General features: G+C 43.0%; 1 protein-coding gene across 2 annotated transcripts in view; it reads left to right on the top strand.

Moving 5' to 3' along the window:
- The window catches only part of EIPR1 (EARP complex and GARP complex interacting protein 1), a 919,114-nt gene that overhangs the window by 886,808 nt on the left and 10,842 nt on the right, over nt 1-21,464 (top strand). For both annotated transcript variants that reach the window (XM_086926388.1, XM_086926389.1), the window contains one exon: nt 3,278-3,445. In XM_086926388.1, coding sequence (XP_086782514.1) covers nt 3,278-3,445 — 168 coding nt within the window. The remainder of the gene's footprint in view (nt 1-3,277; nt 3,446-21,464) is intronic.

A 21,464-nucleotide genomic window follows, 5' to 3' on the forward strand; every position in this document is an offset into this window, starting at 1 on the left:
TTTTACCTTCTCTCCATGGTTTTGGCTAGCGCTGTGAGACCCTTGGGTGATATGTGCGCTTAATAAAATCCTATAACATAACATATTGAGGATAATAATGCAAGTTGAATGTCACCTTCCGTCAAAGCATTTTTATAGTTTGGTGTTACAGAACAGGTCTTTTGGTGTAATAGAGAGGAACATTTGTTAACTGTCTACTTGAGTATGGGGTAGATATGGATTAGTTTTCGTAACACTGGTGACAAATGTCACACTATTAAATGTTCTTGACAATTTAAACCACAGCACATTCTGCGCGGTTAGGCATACATTATTCTATAACAAAGAGATAGTTCTCAGTGTCAACATTCACCAGGGTCCTATTTCCTTGTGGTTCTCAAATGTATTCCTCACAGATGTTTTTTCCTAGCACATGCTATTACAATACAGCAATACAGAAATTACGCACACAATCTTAGTGTCACCCGGTAGAACATTTAATTATATATTCACCACTTTGTGACACAGACTGGCAAATTCTTTAGGAAGGCAGCATAAAAGTCTGACATTTCCAGATGTATGTGAGGAGTATCGAGTTCATCTTTGCTATGAAGAAAAAATTGTTTCTGAAAGAGCTAAATTGGATTATAAACAAAGGAAGAGTGTCCGTCTACGTGGCGTTAACAAGATGAGTATAGCACGTGAAGTATGGGGCCAGATGGACTTGGTCAGATCACTGGACCAACTTTCAAGAAAAAATACTAGATTTTTTTCAGGAAACCCTCACTCACCCTAGAGGTGACATGCTTCATCATCGGGTCCACTAGGGAGATCGAGTACCTCCCCAGTGTGCTGCGACGCCAGGAGACTGCGGAGCAGGTTTTGTGAGAGTGAAGGGTGAAAAAAGTGTGATTAAAAATGTCTAAGGTTGTACCAAAAAATCATTTATTAGCTGGTCAACCCGACATATTAAAATAGAATTAACTATGTGCAAGGAAACTAACCAAAAGAAATACAGGTGTTTCCCTGTTAGGGGAAGGTCGACATGTTTCTGCCCTTTAAGTGTATGAATTTACAGGGCTTTCATCAGGACCAGTATGCGAGTGTCGCCTCAACAGGTGTGGGCGCGCTAAGGCCCACCCTGCCAAAGGCTGTGAAAGTTAAAAATAGCTCTATGTGTAAAATGGTGCGTTAAAAGTACAAACCGAAAGGCTAGGGGATTTGCCTCTGTTGCGAGGAGCCCAGCAGTATGTACTTAAAGTGAACCACGCCCCATAGATTCAGGGGGGGGGGGGGGGTGGGAGCGACAATGGCACACCGCCCGCAACGCTCAGCACCCACTCGGCACCTAGCTGTCCCCCGCTGGATCTCGTGGGGACTAAGAGTGCCCTTGAACCCTTTCTCTCCCTTTGTTGACCGCTAAATTGGATTATATCAGAACTAAGATTACTTTAAAAGCGTTTACTACAAATTTCCCTTTTAATAAAATGTGTAAAGACAGGACGTGGATCTCCATCCAAAAAAATTAATTAGTGTTCCATTTCCTTTGATACAAGCATTATACAAGCGCTATGGCTCAAGCTAAGAAAATGCTCTAGGACATTTTAGATAGGATAGGTCTCAAAATATCTCACCACACGTTTGCAATGTTTTGATGATGTATGGAATGTCGAGATGATATAACCTTTTTACTTGCTCCGAATGGTGAGTAAATGAATTTCACTGCCGATCCGGAACTTTTGAGAGCTATCTTTCAGTGACTTGCCCATTCCCTTGTCTACAAAGAAATCAAACAGCTTCATGAGTGAAACAGCCAAAAATGCAGTGCTATAAAGTAAGTATATTTTGAAATTTCTTATAGTCATTGAGGCAATACTTACCTGACTTGTGAAGTCACCTTTAGAGATCATCTTTGAAATAAGGGAAACATTCAAAAAACATATCGTTACTTTTTGCAGGCTGAAAGAAGTGAGCAAGAGTATTTCACATGCTAGGACTACCTGTGAAAGGTCAGTAGGGCTGGGGAAGGGTTACGGACATGACAGATTTACCTCTAAAAGGCTAAAGGCTGGTTGAATCAGTAATGTTGGCCCCAGTCAGTTTCTTGTCAGGATCAAATTCAAAGGCTGTGTTGGTTGGTGAAGAATCAGTTAAATGCTAGTATTGGATACGAAAAGATAATAGAGTTTTGGCAAGTCAGTCACTTCCTAAAAACTCTCCTACAGTTGATTGACTCCTTCACTGCACTAGTGAATCAATATGAAAATGAGATAAATGTAAAAACCACAACAGGCATATTAGTAGAGCGCATATTCACCCAGACGGTCACATGACACTGTTGACCGATAATGGATCCTTATTGTTGCCATGTTAATGGTACTCATGTTATCAACCCTGAAAAGATGAAAGGCTTAGTGGACAAGTCGGAATATAATATGAACTTATAACCATGGGTTAGGCACATGTCCCTGCAGTCCTTTCAGACATACCGGCCTAATTCAGTAATTTTGACAGATTTCACTACTTATACCGTAAAAATATATTTGACTCTTACTTTCATAAAAGGTGAGCAATTGGAGATCTTGTGGGTCTAGTACATGTATTAAGTTGCTCAACCTGTAGTGCTAGTGGCAATGTTTTGATTTTTCAAACTTGAAAGTCATTCCAGTCTTCAGGAGGCTTGTCATTTCTGAGTTTCATTACTGCTTTGCTGTTCCGTTCAGAATGTGCACCTGGGAGTAATAGTGAGGAAAAGAATCAGTTTGCAGTCTCCTCCCTAGATGTCACATTAGCTTTCTAAAGGACCATTATAGATTTAAACACAGCAAGTCCTCCCCACTGCCTGTGTGTCAAGTTTACCTCCATCTTTGCTTTGAATATTTCAGATGTTTGTGATGAGCACCTGATTGTTAGCTTAATCTAGAGAGGAACTCACCCGTGTTTTCCATCAGGTGATCTCACCGTTACTGACACCTGTAAAGGTATTTGTTCAAAGTGAGAAAAATAACAGCATGTTAGCTGTACTTTCCTCTAAGAAAAGGAAGATTTAGAAGGTCTGAATGTGTGCGGGCTCCTTCAGAGATTCAATGTTGGATTATAAGAGGTAAGGTACCTTGCTCATTTCAAATCAAGTTGAACGAAGTTAAACACTGTACTGTGAATACATGTCTTTTTCTAGTTAATACATTTCTAAATGCTAGTGCTACCTAGTTGATCTACGATGTTTTAGAAATATAGACTTCATCCAAATTTCTGATAATTTCTGTGTGCAATTAGCACTCTTCTTTATGTTTTACAGTCAGATATATTGCATTGACAATGCTCATGGACAGCTGGTACGAGACCTAGACTTCAATCCTAATAAACAGTACTACCTTGCCAGTTGTGGAGACGATTGTAAGGTGAAGTTCTGGGACACAAGAAATGTGAACGAACCTGTGAAGACACTGGAAGAACACTCACACTGGTAGGTTTAAATCTCTGCTGTACTTTTTAAAATATTAGTGTTCCTAAAAAATATACTCATCTGGAGATTTAGAAAGTAAGACCCATTAAATATTTTATATGGAAGCTTGAATTTAAATTGAAGTTGTTCCAAACATTAAGGATCAATGATCACTTTTAAAAGGGCTATCCAAGCACAATGAAAAGTTCATTATTTTGAATGAGATCATCTGTTTTGCGGATGTTGAAGGATACGCAGAACCCAACTTTGGTATGGCTGACACAAAAATGCACAAACCATTGCTTCTTATGGCTTCCCTAATTTTGTGCCCTTAAGGAGTGTCTTACTTTATTGCTTAACTTTTGCAATACTGCAGACCTGATACATACAAGTGTTAGTGCTGACACGCTTTTGTTTTTGTGAAGTTGTCGCTAAGGCTAGCTCAATGTTGTTTTGGGGATTTCTGGATCTTAACACAGGTGCATTCCATTGTTACGCATGACGTTACAACGCAAATGGCATTGAATAGGACATGTTACAACACAAATATTTACAACGCATGCCTTTACAACACAGTTTTTACATCGCAACATCCATTACAATGCATGATTTTACAAAGCATGCCATCACAACGCATTTTTAGAAACTACATTTAGAACGCATTCCATTACAACGCATACCATTATAACACACTCCATTACAACGCATAATACTTTTAGGTCAGTAGTAGGGTAAGTGTTGGATAGTGTATGGGTAAAATTTACTATTCCTACTCCAGTGAGTGCAACAGTACACAACTGAGTCACAAGTTTCAATAGAGGAGCTGTAGGCTGCTCCGGTCTTAACCCATGAATATTGTCAACACTGCAAGCGCTTACACGTACTGTTCTTAGGGAGATAGTTTCGTCCTGAGGTGTTCATACTTACCAGGGTTGTGCCTCGCGTTTTGCTACGTGATACATGGTCTACATAGAATGAAAGAAATAATATGAATTCCTTCTATCAATTGATGACACTGTCGACAATATTCATGGGTTAAGACAGGAACAGCCTACAGCTCCTCTATTGGAACTTGTGACTTAGTTGTGTGTTAGGTGACGTACCACATTTGTACTTTTTGTAAGACCATCAGATACGACTTATTTATTTTTTGGACTTTGGAAAACGCGATCAGACGTACCGCTGGGACAGAACCGTGTTTGATTATATTCCGCCAATATTCCCATTCTGCCTTGAAAAATTCTAAGTACAGGCAAAACACGTGTCGGCTAATCGTGTGCTGGGAATCTTTAGGAAATCAATTAAAAGACAAGGAATTATTGACTGATTACTTTTTTGACTATTTGAATGCCATATATATCACGTGTTTCACTGTATTATCCTCATGCTGTAGCGAATAATTTAACTATGGGACTTATTTAATATTTGTCCAGTACTGTTTTGGGAAAAATTTATTTATATGGTATGGATGTGCTGTAATAGCTTTTTTAGTGTATATAACATACTTTATATTCAGTTGCCCTTATATCTCCCACATTTGCATGTCTTGCAAAGATGTGGCCAACCTGTGCTAAATAGTATTCTAAGATTTATTTATTTATGTGAAATACCTCTTTAGTGATGTTCTGCTGAGAAGCCATTAAAAGCATTAATATGGTACAATAGACGTTACAGTGTAGAATCTGTAAAGATAAGCATTGTAGAGAATATATGTGTGGAGATAGAGCATTTGAGTAAAGAATACAACTAATTAATCTATGAGTCCTGTGTTAAATCCCACTTACTTTGCCATTGTGTAAGACAGGCTTTAATATCTTTTTATGGAAAAGAATCTGTATAACCATGAAGGAGTAAGATTTCAAGCTTCCTGATCTAGCAGTACACAGTTACACGAAGTCTGTCTAAAACCCCACTTGTTTAGATATGGCTAGAGACAGCATTATGTTTCTGGGATACCTGGTTGTACCATACTTAAAAAAGCATTGACAAAGTCAATAGGCCTGTTAGCTGCAGTTGTTTTATTTTGTCAATGTTTGTTTTGTTTGGGTTTTTGTAAAACGTTATTGCTGTGGGAGCAGCTTTTTCATCACCAATATAAATAAATAACATTGTTTAAAAACAAAAATATTGTTTTGGTCTCAAAAAACACATATTGCCATAATTGACCCACACACGGAAAGGAACTAGTGTATGTGCAGACATGCTCCTTATGAAAGAGCAGTGAGGTTAACTAGTGGCTAAAGTGGGCCGACTTATTGGCCCATGCTGTATGCTATTGTGGATAGAAGAAAAATATGAATGATGTGTTCTGGCTGAAAGCCTCTATGTTTTTGTAGTAAAACCACACGTTATTTGTTAATGTCAAACCTAAACAAGCATTGGCAGAGATAATAGGTCTTTCGGCTTTGTCAATGTTTGCTGATGAGAGATGACTGAAAGCCCCTAAAATCGGTATATAAAGATCTATTTTTAGCCACACCAAAACTTCTTGACTAAGGCCAGACCTCAAAAGTGCATATAAGAAGTACAGAGTGGTCTTTGGGCCTGCCCACTTCAGCCATTGGCTTACATGGCATTTTCATGGTTTGCCATTGATTGGATGGGTTGTACATCAATGCCATGATATGTTGTGGATGTTTACATTGCCACATTTGTGCTCCCACTGGGTTTTGGTGATGGGCTCAATTAGTCTTTTTGTTAAACTGCCAAAGCTATGTGACGTGTAGCTCGTATTGCAGAGTCAGTGTGTATACTTTCATGTGCTTACTACATAAAAATACATTTTAATTTCTGGTTTATATATATTTTGTAAATGTCTAATGGCAGGCTAAGGCTAATCAACCTTGCATGTTCATTTGTTTTTATTTGCTGTATTGATGACATGTTGGATGCTCCGCTTTTTCTAAAAAATCAAGACGGGTGCACTGAAGCGTTCTTAAAGCTGTACAGAAAATACTCACACGTGGTCAAAAGCATCTACTAGGCAACATTTTGCTGCGGGTGACATGTAAAATCACCACTCACAACGCAAACCTCATCTTCTGACTCCCTTTTATAACACGTTTATTTGGGGGTATTGATTAATTTTGCCAATGCGGTCTGTTCAATAAAAGAGTCCCTCTCCCAGGTCCCATATTGCTAAAGATATTGCTACAGCATGTTACTTTCTTTCTAGAACAGCTGAAGCAACACATACAGGCACCCAACTGTTATAATACACTTCCTCTAGACAAAAAGCCCGCTCTATTAGCTCTGCCAAATTATTTTTAATCCTAGGATTAGTGATCCATTCTGGACATAGTGATCCCTGTTAAACATGACCTTGAATTTTTTTTGCATTGCTCAAAGGTGTTGGATGGACAATTAGTGAAAAGGTGTCCCAAGGTTTCCAACGTCCTCCACTCCATCCAGTAATAATGCCCTCTTGAAGGCCTGGATCAGAATATGGATCACCAATTATGGGTGTAAGAAGGCCTAAGTAAGAAGAGATATGAAATACTTGAACTTCATTATCCCAATGAATAAGTGTGTGTTTGGCCTTGCTTGTATCTTCAGTATCTATTGTATATATTTTAGGAGCCACATACTGAATGCGAGTGGGTGAATGAACCCAATTCAGTTATAGGTCATAGTTTATCCTGGGTGGTGTTAACGTGATGGTATACTTAAGGAGTAGTTTAATCTCTGATAGCCCTAGAGGCCAAGTAGCTACCTTACCCCAGAGTACACCGGCCACTAATCCAATATCTGTAGCCATGTGTGCTCCGATTCCAACATTAGCTCCCCTAACTGTCCTGGAACCTGCTGATCCACCCATGGACAGTGCATCAGAAACATCTGATGGGGCAGGATTAGGGGTTTGTATTCAATGTTTGAAGGTTCTTTCATGGAACGTGGCGGGGATTGTAAATAAGATACATACAACTGACTGGGATCTCCAAATAGGAAACAGTGATGTCTGTCTCTTTCAGGAGACGTGGGCTAGGGAACCCTTGAGCAGAACGGGTTATGAAATTTTTGAAATCCCGGCCAGGTGGAGCGGCAGGGGGAGGCCTTCGGGTGGTTTGGCAATTTGGGTAGCTAGTCACATTGGATGCTATGCGGAAAATGTACCTACGTTTTCGCAGGACATCCAGTGTGTGCTGCTCAGGTGTCCCAAGGTTTCCAACGTCCTCCACTCCATCCAGTAATAATGCCCTCTTGAAGGCCTGGTCCAGAATATGGATCACCAATTATGGGTGTAAGAAGGCCTAAGTAAGAAGAGATATGAAATACTTGAACTTCATTATCCCAATGAATAAGTGTGTGTTTGGCCTTGCTTGTATCTTCAGTATCTATTGTACATATTTTAGGAGCCACATACTGAATGCGAGTGGGTGAATGAACCCAATTCAGTTATATGTCATAGTTTATCCTGGGTGGTGTTAACGTGATGGTATACTGGAGCTAATTGTGTCATATGGACATGTTTATTTCTCAATGTAACTATAATTCTCCGTCAATCAGAAAATTAAGGGAGTCAATTTTTGCGTTCAAGTACATGTGATTATTTCTTTTGGACTGAAGACCCTAATAGAGATGTTTTATAGAACATACAGTATGATAAGCGGGGAAGAAATGTCAGTTTTATATTAGCTACTCTGCAAACCCTGGTTCCTGTAAATTGTTTCACTGCTCAAGATCCTTATAAAGCTGCTCCAACAAGATAGAGATTGTTTGCTCATATACTGCATCATATGTTTGACAGCAAAATTAATTCTCAAATACTTAATCTTTTCTTTACCCAGATGAAGCCATATTGGCCCTCGGTTGTAGTCTGTCTGAGTCCCACGTGGCATCCATACTTTGCTTCATGGTATGCTGTCAGTTCATAAATGATTACAGAATGTTCTAAATCTAGATTTTGCATTGGACGTCTGTGTGCACAGCGGTCTTATGTTCTCGGTTACAAATTGTGGCTTGACAGATGAAAAGGGAACAAACGACAGCCCTGCCTTACACCCTGAAAACACAATTAATTTCAGAAGTTTTTATTAATCTTGATTTTTTCTAGGAGCTCATTCCCACTGCCCTAAAATAGTTGAATACTAGATGTCTTTGAAAATATCGAATGGCTTTCCTACTTGCAGTTAAAGCTGTGGTAGAACTTTATGAATTTTTATGTACATGATGACAATCATTAATACATATTGTCCAGTCTCTTCCGCCATGTACAATGTTGTTCCTCCATATGTTGATGTTGTAAATTGTTTTCATTTTGTATAACAAAAAAACGAAGTATTTTTCAAAATCCTCTTTTTGATGGGAAAAGTGCGCTATGTGCGTTGCATACGATAACTGGCGAATTTCAGTGATTTTATTATGTGTGAGCCAGAACAATATCACAGTTTTTAACTGTGTAATGTGGGGCCATGACTCAAGAGAGATGAAACCTCGAGTGAGGCATAACAACCCTCCATTCTCTTAACAATGGTAAAAAATAGAATATTATACTCTGCATAAATGTTTCATGCCATGCATTTGCTCAGATTTATTTGTTTTAGCAAAAGCTATATAAACAAATCCGATATTACATATGTACAGCAAAACAAACTCACACTGTAGAGATTGTGTGACTATTAGGAGAGCTGTATCCCTGTGTAAAATAATTATTACATGCATTAAAACGTTTTGTTAATATCAGTATTGCTGTACCTCGGTACTAAACCAGAATGTGGCCTTTGCACAATAGTAGTAATTGTGTGAATGCACTTTTATTAGTACTGTGACTGTTCTGCGATGGGATTAAGGTTGGTAGGAAGAATGGCGCTCAAGCTGGTTAACGGTGTGGTATCAGGAGAACAAGTAAAATCACGGTGCTGTCAGGTCAGGGGAAAAACCTGAATAACCCCTGTGGTAAGGTGGGTGCAGACCCACACTAGTGGTTGGTCCAAGGTCCTGAATGAATTAAAAAGGAGATTTATTAAGCGCGGTAGCTGCCCTGAGGCGTCCTAGCGCTAAAAAGCTGTTCCTTCTGGTCAAACTGTTAACAGGAATTTATTATACTTTTGTGAAAAAGAAGGTCTTTAGGTGTTTGCGGAACAGGAGTAGGTTGGGCTGGGATCTCAGATGGAGGGGAAGAGAATTCCACAGTTTAGCCGCGTTGTAGGAAAAAGATCAACCCCCACATCTTGATCTTTTAATCCTAGGAACTGTAGCAAGAAAGGACTGAGCAGAACGGAGCTATTTAGTAGGGTGGTAAGGGGTAATCGGGGAGTGATTAATAGCAGCACCTGTTTTCCAGAACGCTTGGTGGGAAATGCAAAGGGTCTTAAAGTTAATTATCTCCCTGACCGGAAGCCAATGGAGACTTCTGAGGCCGGATTTAACTGAGAGACGGCGGGGAAGCTGCAGCAGAGTGCGTGCTGCACAATTTTGTATTATTTGCAGCTTTTGTAGGGTGTTTTCAGGGGCTCCTAAGTAGAGGGCATTACCAAAATCCAGGTGGACTGGATTAAGCCTTCGATTATAATCTGTCTTGCTTCAAAGGGCAGCAGGGGGAGAATCTTCCGGATAAGCCTGAGAATCCCAAAGCAAGTGGCTGAGAGTTTGGTCGCCTGACAATTGAAACTGAGAGATTTGTCCAGCCAGATACCAAGGCTTTTTATAGTGTCCTTCTGTGTGGGGGATGGGCCAAGGCAAACAGGCCAGATTGAATTGATCGAGGAGGCATGAGAACTGCCAAGGAGCATCAGCTCCGTCTTGTCTCCATTCAATTTCAGGCAAAACGAAGTCATTCAGCTGTTGACTTCTTCTAAGCAGCCCTTTAGGTTAACCTGCGCATTATGTGGATTGAGCTGATTGAGAGATACCACTAGCTGAGTGTCGTCGGCGTATGCTATGATCTTTATTCCGAATGGACGAACTATCTCAGCTAGTGGGCTCATGTACACATTAAATAAAGTCGGGCTCAAAGAGGAGCCCTGCGGTACCCCACAACGCAGGGGTTTGCTGGGGGAGATGGTATCACCCTCGAAGACTTGAAATGACCGGTTACACTGGAAGGATTGAATCCAAGCAATGGCTTTCCCTGAGACTCCCAAACCTAGGAGCCGATGTAGTATTATTCTGTGGTTCACCATGTAAAAGGCGGCGCTTAGATTGCGGAGGACGACTGCCACCGATCCTCCCCGATCCAGGATCCCCCTTGCTTCTTCTGTCACAGCAACCAACGCGGTCTCCGTCCCATGCTTTGGGCGGAAGCCCTTCTGAGAGGAGTCGAGTAGATGGTTAGTCTTGAGAAACTCAGTCAAAACCTTATTGATGTGTTTTTCCAAGATTTTACTCATCCATGGAAGCAGAGAAATTGAGCGATAGTTACTGGTGTTGTTAGGGTCCAGATTTGGTTTCTTAATAAGTGCTCTAACCATTGCCTGTTTCCAGGGAGTTGGGACAATGCCTGTGGAAAGAGAGGCATTGAGCATGTCCAAAATGATGGGGAGGATGCTGTGAGTTATGCAGTTGAACAGGGACCCCCTGAATAGAATAAATATCCTGGGTCAGGGCAAAGCAGTTTATGGCAAAGGTAAATACCCAGGCAAAAAGCAACACAAATATCCGGCAAAGAATATAGTGTGATACAATAAGACATACACAAGAAGAAAATAAGAGCAACCACATATTATGATGCCATAGAAAATTTAATTATAATGATAAAAATTGATATGGACATGTTCAATCATACAAAAAATTATATTTAAAATGAGATAAAAATGAAACAATTATTCAATCAGGACAATATATAATGTTCGGGGAGAGAAAAAGTTTTATCAAAACATTGATGGTTCCCAGAACTTATTGAAAGTGCTGTTGTCTATCGACGCGTTTCGACACATACAATGTGTCTTCATCAGGACAATTTCCTCATGATTCTAAAATTCAAGAATATATTATATTAGGTAACTCAATCTTGAGGATGCTGTGAGTGGCAGACAACAAAGTGCGTGGGGGTGCTGGGTCACAGGGGCAGCCGGACTTTACTTGTTGCATAATGAGGTTGAGCGTCTCTGAGTCCAGAGGTGGGAAGTTCTCCATAGTCTTAGGGGGATGCCGCTCTTGTTCCGGTAGCAGGCGGATGTGCAGTCGGGGTGAGTGTGAATGAGGGAAAAGGAGGTATAGTTCTTTTGGATTTTTTGAAAAAAGAATTCCACTAGGTCGTTGCAATGATTTTGTGCATTGTCCTGGGCACACGTATTATGATCACTCAAAATGTCAGTGTACGCACAGTAATAAACAATGAGAATAAATGTCACATAGGTCGACACCAGTGGTAGCTTTGGTGGATAGTCTATATACAAGTCTTGTAGTGTGTCAAGATATGATTACCAGCCGACACGTGTTTCATCACCTGGGTCGTAACCCGTGACTCTTCAGGGCTGGGAAGGATAAAAGATGTGTGGTACAGTTATATGGACAACATTCCATAACATATATTTGTGCCAAAGGTGAAGTGATGAACGGCGAGCAACCCTCTAATAGTGGAAACCCCATGGGGAAATGTGTGGAGAACAGAAAAGAAAAATATGACATACTGAATATGCAGCAATTGTATAGGATGTACCATGTGGGAGAGTAAAAAGACAGCATACGAAAATTAAACTGTTATGCGCCTGATGCGCTTCGACATAATGTTTGGTAACCTATAGAAACAAAAGCCTAGACATGGTACTGTGAAAGCGTGTGGGTGGGTGAAATAAAGGGGACATAAAGTGTAACGTAAATCTTAGCCTGAACAAATTGGACCTTATATAGAGGAAACGGAAAAGTAAGATTTAGGGGAAAAAGAGAAAAAGCAGGGGGGGGAATATGCAAGGTTGCAGAGAGAAGGAAAGGCAAGAACTGGATGTATAATAGTGAAAGAAAAAAGAAGAAAATAACCGGGGTAACTAAGGTGATTCAAATCCAAAATCTAAATGTACTGACCGTTAGACAGCTGTAGGGAAAGTAAAGAATCAGAGGTGAGGTTACCTGACTCTTGAATATGACACCTGTGCGTCATCTAATCGGAAGAGCGATCATCTCTGGGCTAGGGGGCCCACAAAAAGACTGGCGGAATTCGTTGATTTGTTCTTGAAACTCTATGGTTAAAAAAAAAAAACTTACTCCGTTTATCCGGGACACCAAGCACATCTACTGTGTGTACACCGACATTTTGAGTGATCATAATACGTGTGCCCAGTACCTTTGCCCACTTTTATTAGTACTGTTACTCGTAGGATCTGTGCTATTAGGCCACATTTATTTTCCTATCGTGGCATAAAAATAAACCTCTCTCTCTTGCTCTCATATGTTTCGAAATGTATTTATTTACTAGACTCAATGATGTCAGAACAGTTTACAGTGAAAGAAAAAACTTGCAAAACAATTGTCCAGGACATAAGCAAAAACTCCTAGTCACAAGAAAATAACACATTACTATTTAAACAAGCACAATAGAAGTTCAGGAATATGCCAAGGCACAAGAGAACAAATACTATTTGAACTCGAGAGTATAGTAAGTTCCACATGGTTATAGTTCCATAAGTTCGGAAAAAACAGAAAGACTTAATCGGAGGAAATCCTTTAGAAGTTGCTGGTAGGTGGATAAGTTTTGAGGGTAGATTGCACAAGGAGGGCTCGAGTGAAAATGAGGGGGCTACTAAATGTAACACATGAGCGGTCTTAGTATAGTTTCTGTCTGGCTGCTCCTAATTGCTTGGATTGTGTGTTGTTTCTGGAAGGGGGCAGGATCCGTTGGGTCTGAAGTTAGGAAGGAATGTATTTCTGGATCAATGGTGGCCTTGCAGCTCTTCTTGAAGGTTTCAAAGGATGGGCTGATGTGGATCTCCAGTGGGACAGATTTCCCGATTCTTAGGTCCTTTTACTGAGACTTTTCAAGCATTTGTGTTTTTTAACCTTGCAGATTTCAGTAGGAGAGATTCAGAACTCCTCAGGGCACGAGACGTTCCTACAAGCCCGTGTTTGTCCAGTAGATATTTCAGTATTCTGGTGTGCATGGCTCTGTGTGTATTGCAGGCTTCTCTGAATAAGCATCTATCTCCCACTTAAGCACACAACATATCTTTAGAGAGTAAGAGACCTCAAAATCATATATTTGTACCTTAATTAGCTTGAAGTTGTTTACTAATTATATATACTACTTATAGTTTGATATGTAGTCACTTATGATTATTATTTCAAGGAAATAACTCAAGTGGATGCATCAGGGGCATCCACAAGCAAATTATTGAAAAGGTGAAATAAACTCTACGAATACAGCTTTTATTCTCTGTGACAAGGTCATACTTTTACAACGTTTAATTTAAGAAAAAAAACATCAGATAGTGTCACCCAAGAATATTTTTTTTAATTGAAAGTTTATCAGTGAAAAAAACATTCACGAAAGCCATGCATGTAGAATGAATATTTCTATGGCATGAAAACGTGATAGTTTGAATTAAATGGAAATTTATGCCTACTTCATCAAAAAATAATTATGACTTTTTCCATTGTTAATTGGTCAGTCGCTTTTTATGCAAAAGTGTTGTAGGAAATTCGGTTACTGGTGGAGGTAGGTAAAACCCTATTCAAACGGCAACCTTAATCCTTGTCAGGGTGAAGTCACAAGCAACCCCAAATTATTCTGTGCTTGATCCTCTGGTAGCTTGATGCAAAAGCAGTCAGGCTTAATTTAGAGGCCATGTGTAAAGTATTTATCCACACCTCAAACAGTAACCAAGTTAAACACAACAAAAGAAAAATTCCACACCAATTTAGACAAAGAGAGTAAAATGTAATAAATAATTTAAGACCAAAACGCCAAAAATCCAGTTAGTATAACTGCATATATGCAGTTTTGAAGAGTTAAGTGAAAATAGCGTCAAAAAGTACAAGCGCCACCTGTGGCTATCTGGTCAAGCTGGACAGGGACAAAGTCCCAATTTCAGGCCGATCACGTTGGAGCGTGGGCTGGCTTCAGGGAGCCAGTTAAGCCAGCTGAACAAGAGTTCTTTAAATCCTGGTTGCTGAGCCATGCGTAGTCTGCGTCAAGCTTGTGTCGCGCAATGTTGCTTCCTAGGAGGTGCAAAGGTGTGATGCTAGGTCCTGTGTCGTTTTCGAAGGTGCTGCCGATGAGGGGCTTGTGATGAGAAGTCCTCCCTCAAGATGTGTCACTCATGTGCTGGTTCTGAAGATTACGGGGCTTGTGAAGCGGAGGCCTGCATCGTTGTCGAGAATGCCATAAACAAGGGGTTTGTGATGCAAAGGCTTGCATCGAGGATGCATCACACAGCGGTGGTTCTTAAAAGGCAGCGGGTGGGGGTGCGTAGCTCTGTGCTGGAGACTAACAACGCCACTTGACTAACAACGCCACTGCCTTGATGCAGAGTTTGGTGAGGTGATGCGTCGCGCATCGGCACCTATATCACCCTACGGCTTAGATGTGTCAGTTCTGCTGGGACTACAGCCTGGGCTAGTAGAGCACCTTAAGGCACATTTCCAGGGGTCCAGGGCTTTGGTGGCACCACCAGGGAGCGTAGGACCTGTAGCTTGCAGAGTCCAGGTGCTGGAATGAGGAAGCCTGTTCCGTCCCTGAAGCTTCTGATCAGGAGTCCAGCCCGCTAGCTTTTGGATTCACTCTCGTGGTCTTGGGTTCAAGAGGCAAATCCAGTCCTTCACTCAGGCAGGAGTGCATCAGGGTTACACAGCATGGCAGCAGAGTGATAGTCCTTCTTGAAGCAAAGCCATTCAACCTCCCACTCCCATGTCAAGATGTGTCAAAAGGAGATTGTCAGTATTGCATCGCCAGGCAACCAAACACCACACTATAAGGTTCTAATAGGCTCTGATATGCACCATCCTATGCTCTTCTACTGCTGTTGGTCACTTCAGGCTGTTGAAGATATCTCCAGGCATAATTGTAGTGCAGGGGAGGCTTTCAGTCAGGGGGCAGTATGCTGAACAGTCTTTTTTTCCCGGAGTTTTATTTAGCGCAAACTTAACCTGAAGGTATCAGAGTGCTTTACATAACAACCAGTTACATTACACAAGAACAGATTCATTTTTGTTAGACACAGGAAAATTAAGTGATTTGCCCCGAATCACAGGATGTTAAGCATCATTGTCGAGACTCGAACTCGGTTCCCCAGATTTGAGATCGATCGCCCTTGCCTGTTAGGCCACGTCCTCTCTCCAAGTCTTTGATTACACAATTATAAAAAGCCTGTACAACCAAGGATGCGCACAAAAAGTTATCTTCTCTTAAAAGCATATGCAACAAGGCCCAAGGCAAACCCTGGTAAGAATAGCAAGGAGTCTGCCCCCACAGAAGTAATGCAACTTTTCCCTAATTACAAGATCCTCTGCCAAACTTGCAGTGGTTTAGCAAACAACCTCCCGCAAGGGAATAAAAAAGTACTATTATCAAAAATTGAGCAACAAACTGAGGGTGGGGGCATCAGTCCACCACTCAGTGCCCTCAGAATTAGAAATTAAAATTCAGCAACTCCACCAATGCCAGCAGACAGAGCATGCTCTAATCCATGATTGGAACCAAACAGAGGGAAACACAATTGAAGGAGACAATAAAAACATGAAACTTGAGATGGGCAACTTGAATTATATTGTGGAACTAAAGGTACTAATAGATGCCCAAAGGAAAGTGGGCTCAGTAATCAAACAGGCCAGTATGGATGAATACAAGGAATTTCTAAATCTAGACCCCTGCTTGTGGAACAATAAATGAAACTGCAATGACCTCTGTCCTAGGAAATCAAAGTAGTGGCCATTAAAAGTTTTGAAAATACACAAGTAAGTACAGATGAAAGTGATGACTCCGATGAAAAACTAGAAGAGCAATGTATTGAGGATGAGTAGCTCCTTAAGGCAATGGATCCATTTGTTACACTAAACCAAGATCAAATTTGGTCATCTTCAATGACAATGTCACAAATGTCAGTGGTTAAAGGTGGGCATCATGACAAGATCATCATAGATAATGATCATATAGTGAAGACAGTCTCTATTGGAACAGGGTCCAGGCTGATTTGCATATAGGTCAAGATCCACAGGAAAGACCGCCCTAATCACCCAGGAGGAGGCCTCTCCATCGCCCACAAGAACATCCTCCGCCTCACCACCTCCAGCAAAACCTTCCCTGCCACCAAACACCTGCCCTTCCAGATCCAGACCAGCCCCAGATCCACACTCCGAGGGACCCTCGTCTACAGGCCACCCGACACCCGGACACCCTTTGCCACCACCACCACAGATTTCATTGCACCTCATGCCATCGCCTCTATGAACTACATACTCCTCGGAGACCTGAACTTCCACCTTGACAACCCCATCGACCACCACCCTCCGCGACAACCTCGCCGACATAAATAACTCATCACCACACCAACCCACAGAGCAGGACACACCCTCGACCCCATCTTCGCCGCAGCAAACACCGTCCACTTCAGTCACACAACACAACCGCCAAGGACCGACCACCACTGCGTACACTTCACAGTCATCAAACCCAAGGCACCCAAACCTGCCCCACGTCCACCACAAAGGAACTGGAGGAAGGTTACAGATGAACAACTCCACTAAAACGTCACCAGAGACGACCGCACCTGGGCATCCGACGCAAACAGTGCAGCCAGAGAACTCCACACCTGTTCTACAACTGCGCAGACAAGCTCGACCCGCTTCGCCACCCCGGAAAGCAGCGACCCATCAAAGCCGCCTGGTTCACCACCGATCTCCAAAATCGCAGGCGCACTGAAGACGCCTGGAGAAGAACTGGAGGAACACCAAAACAGCGAAAGCTACTCCACATACAAGGACGCCACGACGGACTACCACAACTAAATCAGAACCACCAAGAGGAACATTACCCACAACAAAATCCTCACCAACTCCAAAAAACTCTTCAGTGTGATTCAGGAATTCAACAACTCACGCAGCGAAGCCACAGACATCACCCCATCCCAAAACATCTGCGACAATGACTTCAACCACCACCCACCAGATGCCACAGCGGAACCCACTCACCCTTGAGACACCAGCCGACACACCATCTCCAACTGGACACCGCTCATAACGGAAGACACTGCCTGGACCAAGAAAGGCATCCACTCGGGGGGCCCCCACCGACCCCCGCCCTCCTGACATCTACCCCAGAGCCACAGCCGCCATCGCTCCCGAACTACAATGCACCATCAACACCCCCCTAAAAGCAGGCATCTTCCCAGATGTTTGGAAACACGCAGAAGTCAGGCCCTTGCTCAAGATGCCCATGGCTGACCCCAACAACCTAAAGAACTACCGGCCCATCTCGCTCCTCCCCTGTGCAGCTAAAGTTGCAGAGAAGACAGTCACCAGGGAACTGACACAATTTATCGAAGAGAACGCCATCCTCGACCCCTCCCAATCTAGATTCCGAAGCAACCACAGCACAGAGACCGCCCTACTCGCCGCCACAGATGACATCCGCACCCTCCTGGACCAGGGTCAATCCGCAGCACTCATCCTACTCGACCTATCAGTGGCCTTCAACACTGTCTCCCACCGCACACTACTTGCCAGACTACACAACACCGGCATACAGGGAACAACCTGAAATGGATCCGATCATTCCTCACTGGAAGAAGCCAGAGGATCAGACTGACACCCTTCCTCTCTGATCCCACGAAGATCACCTGCGGTGTCCCACAAGGGTCGTCTCTGAGCCCGACCCTCTTCAACATCTACATGGCCCCCCCCTTGCTGCCATCATCCGACAACACAGCAGCAACATCGTATCCTACACCGACGATACCCAGCTCATACTCTCCCTCACCAAAGACCCCTCCACCGCCAAACTCAACTTCCAGAAAGGAATGCAAAATGTTGCAAGACATTGCAGTCTGGATGACCAACAGCTGCCTGAAGCTCAACGCCAAGAAGACAGAAGTCCTCATCCTTGGAACTATCCCCTCGGTATGTGACCACACCTGGTGGCCGACCGCCCTCGAAAGCACACGTACACCCACAGACCACGGCAAGAACCTCAGGATCCTACTCGTCTCATCACTCACCATGAACCGACAGGTCAACACCGCCACCTCCAGCTGCTTCAACACACTTGGAATCCTCCGAAAGACCTTCAAATGGATTCCACATGAATCAAGAAAAACGGTCACCCACACACTCATCACCAGCAGGCTGGGCTATGGAAATGCACTCTACGCTGGCATCAACAAGTCCCTACTCCGCAGACTTCAGACGATACAGAACGCCACCGCCAGACTCGTCCTCGACATCCCCAAGGACACACACATCAGCCAGCACCTACAAAGACTCCGCTACAAATGCCTACACAGCAACGGGCCAAAATACCTCAATGACATAATCAACTTCCACGTACCCAAGAGAAACCTCCGATCTTCCAACCTCGCAATGGCCGAAACCCCGCGCATTCACAGATCGAGGGCAGACGGAAGATCCTTATCCCACATCGCAGCCACGACCTGGAACGACCTACCGGTAGACATCAGACACGCCCCTTCCCTAAACACCTTCAGGAAGAACCTCAAGACCTGACTCTTCAGCTAAGCAGACCTACTGAACCTCACCCCCGCCCCCCACCCTCCCCTCAGTGCCTTGAGACCCTCATGGTTGAAAAGTGCGCTTATAAACCCCCTAATTGATTGATTGATTAGGTGGGTCAAAACTGAAGTGGCATAGTGTGCAGAATAGTGATGGATTGATATGCGGCCCGAGTGACTAACTGTGGCTGAGATTAAATTAAGCATTCCACCCATCACTGTTTTGTGTACTTAAGTGGGTGCCACTATAAGTGCTGCAGCCCACTGGTAGCATTCATCTTACAGGCCCAGGGTACATATAGCACCACTTTACTAGGGACCTACACGTAAATTAAATATGCAAATTTAGTGTAAGTGAATTCTGCCATGTTTAAAGGAGAGAGCACTACACTTTTTCAGTGAGAACTTGCACAGCCAACAAAACAACATCAGTAATGGGTCTAGCAACTGTTGACTGGCACAGGTTTGGGTCTTGAGGTTTTTCTGGTGCTCACTTTTATTTGGGATGAATACATTCTAGAATAGGGGCACTATTATCTTTATATAATATTGACGAAATTAATACTACAATCTGTGATTATGTAAATTCAAAGGAGTGTAGGTGTTGTATACCTATGTAAGTGTTATTCTTTTAGTTGAAGTGCAATACTACCTGAATATTTAAAACAGTAACAAACTTTATAGCAGGGGCGGCTGATAGATGGTAAAAGTAGTAGGGCGGAAAGCAACACCTTTCTGCATTACTAGAAATGTTACTTTATTGCGTGGAAACACCAGAACAATGTGGGTGCCGACCTTTACCCTCAAACACCGTAATCCGCCACCCACAGCGCAACAATGAACAAGACGCACGGCGCCTCCTAACCAGGGACATGACCAGTACACAGCATTATACAAACTGAACCCGACCTTTGCCTGTCATAGTAACACCGAAACGTGTGGGAAGCTCTATGAACTGCCAAAAGCGCTATGAGTTCATACATATGGCAGAATGTGCGCTATACCATTCCGGGGACTCAGTCTAACCAATTCCGATTATTTTAATCGCAAAACTATACACAAAAATACAGAAAAGGAGCATTCCTCAACCACAGACAGATCAGAGCCCCTTCTGGGGTTGTTTTCCCGCGCTCTGCAGCACCCTCCTCCAGGCCATGTAACAGGCACAGTGTGTATTGTAAAGACGAACCGCCGCGTCTAGTCAAAGGTTTTGTGACAGACACTGCCCTGCGGCTGCCGCTAACAGATGCAGTCGCTGCCCAGCCCACTCCTATCCAAAGAGGTGCGGCCAAATAACACACAATATCCAAGCACATATACCAGCAAAGACCAAAAGAGCCACATGGCGTTTGGAGAGGTCTCGGCCCCTAACATCTGTCACTCCAACTGAAAAGGAAGTGTGGCAAAACTTGTAAAGGCAACATACACAGTGAGCACAAACATGGCTCTTAGTGAAATAACTTACCTGTTAAGTCCAGACTTAGACTCGAGACTTGCGACTCCCGCCGTCGCTGCATTCGAATTCCTCTGGGCTGAGCTCGTCATCAGAAGGCGGCAGGCAGCCTCCCTCCCCTCCACAGCAGCCAGCGCTGTGATTGGTTCGGCCGGCTGCCCTACTGACGTCATTTCTCTCTGTATGCTGCAGCACAGCAGCATACAGAGAGACGGGAGAGTGGGAGGGGTTACTCGAGGGCAGGGGGGAGCGGCTTGCCTACTGTGTTAATACTGTCTGTTTGGGTAGCCTCTCAGGCTGCCCAAACAGACAGTATTACCAACACCGGCTCGATCTTATTGCCACTGATGAAAATGCACAATCTCAACCCTATTGCTCACTGCAGTTCCCTAGAAAGATTTCTCTCAGAGACAGATTCCGTATAAAGGGGAGCACAGAACTCCTGTATGCCTTTCCACTGCTACCTCTCCTGCTCAGAGATCAGAAGAAGATCAAGAACAACTGTCCCAAGTCATCACAGTGGCTCTGGACTGGGCCATGTAGTACCCAGAACTTCTGGGCCATAGCATCTATCCTCCGATCAGGCTACCGTTTCAGGAGGACCTTCTGTTGCAGCAGTAGGCCAGTGTCTTGCACCCTGGAGTGCACAACCTGCACCTCCATGCATGGAGATTGAGCAGCAGATTTTCCGAGGTCATTGATGTAACCTGGTAGCCAGGTGTCTTTCAACAAAATCTGTGTACACCGTGCACTGGTATAAGTATGTGGTGTGGTGAAGCATCGCCAGACGGACCCATTGCAAGCCAAATTGTTGAATGTCTGGTCATTTCGTTTGTCTTTCACTCAGCAGAGACTGCAGTGGGCACTGTGAAAGATTACTTGTTATCTCTCACTAACTTTATAAGTTTTCCAGGCCAGCCATCCTTGTTCAAATCACCTGTTGTCATGCATTTTCTTAAAGGTTTGCAACATAACTTTCTGCCAAAGCTGTCTG

The sequence above is a fragment of the Lissotriton vulgaris genome, chromosome 6 (genome assembly GCF_964263255.1).
Source record: "Lissotriton vulgaris chromosome 6, aLisVul1.2, whole genome shotgun sequence".
Classification (NCBI taxonomy): Eukaryota; Metazoa; Chordata; class Amphibia; order Caudata; family Salamandridae; genus Lissotriton; species Lissotriton vulgaris.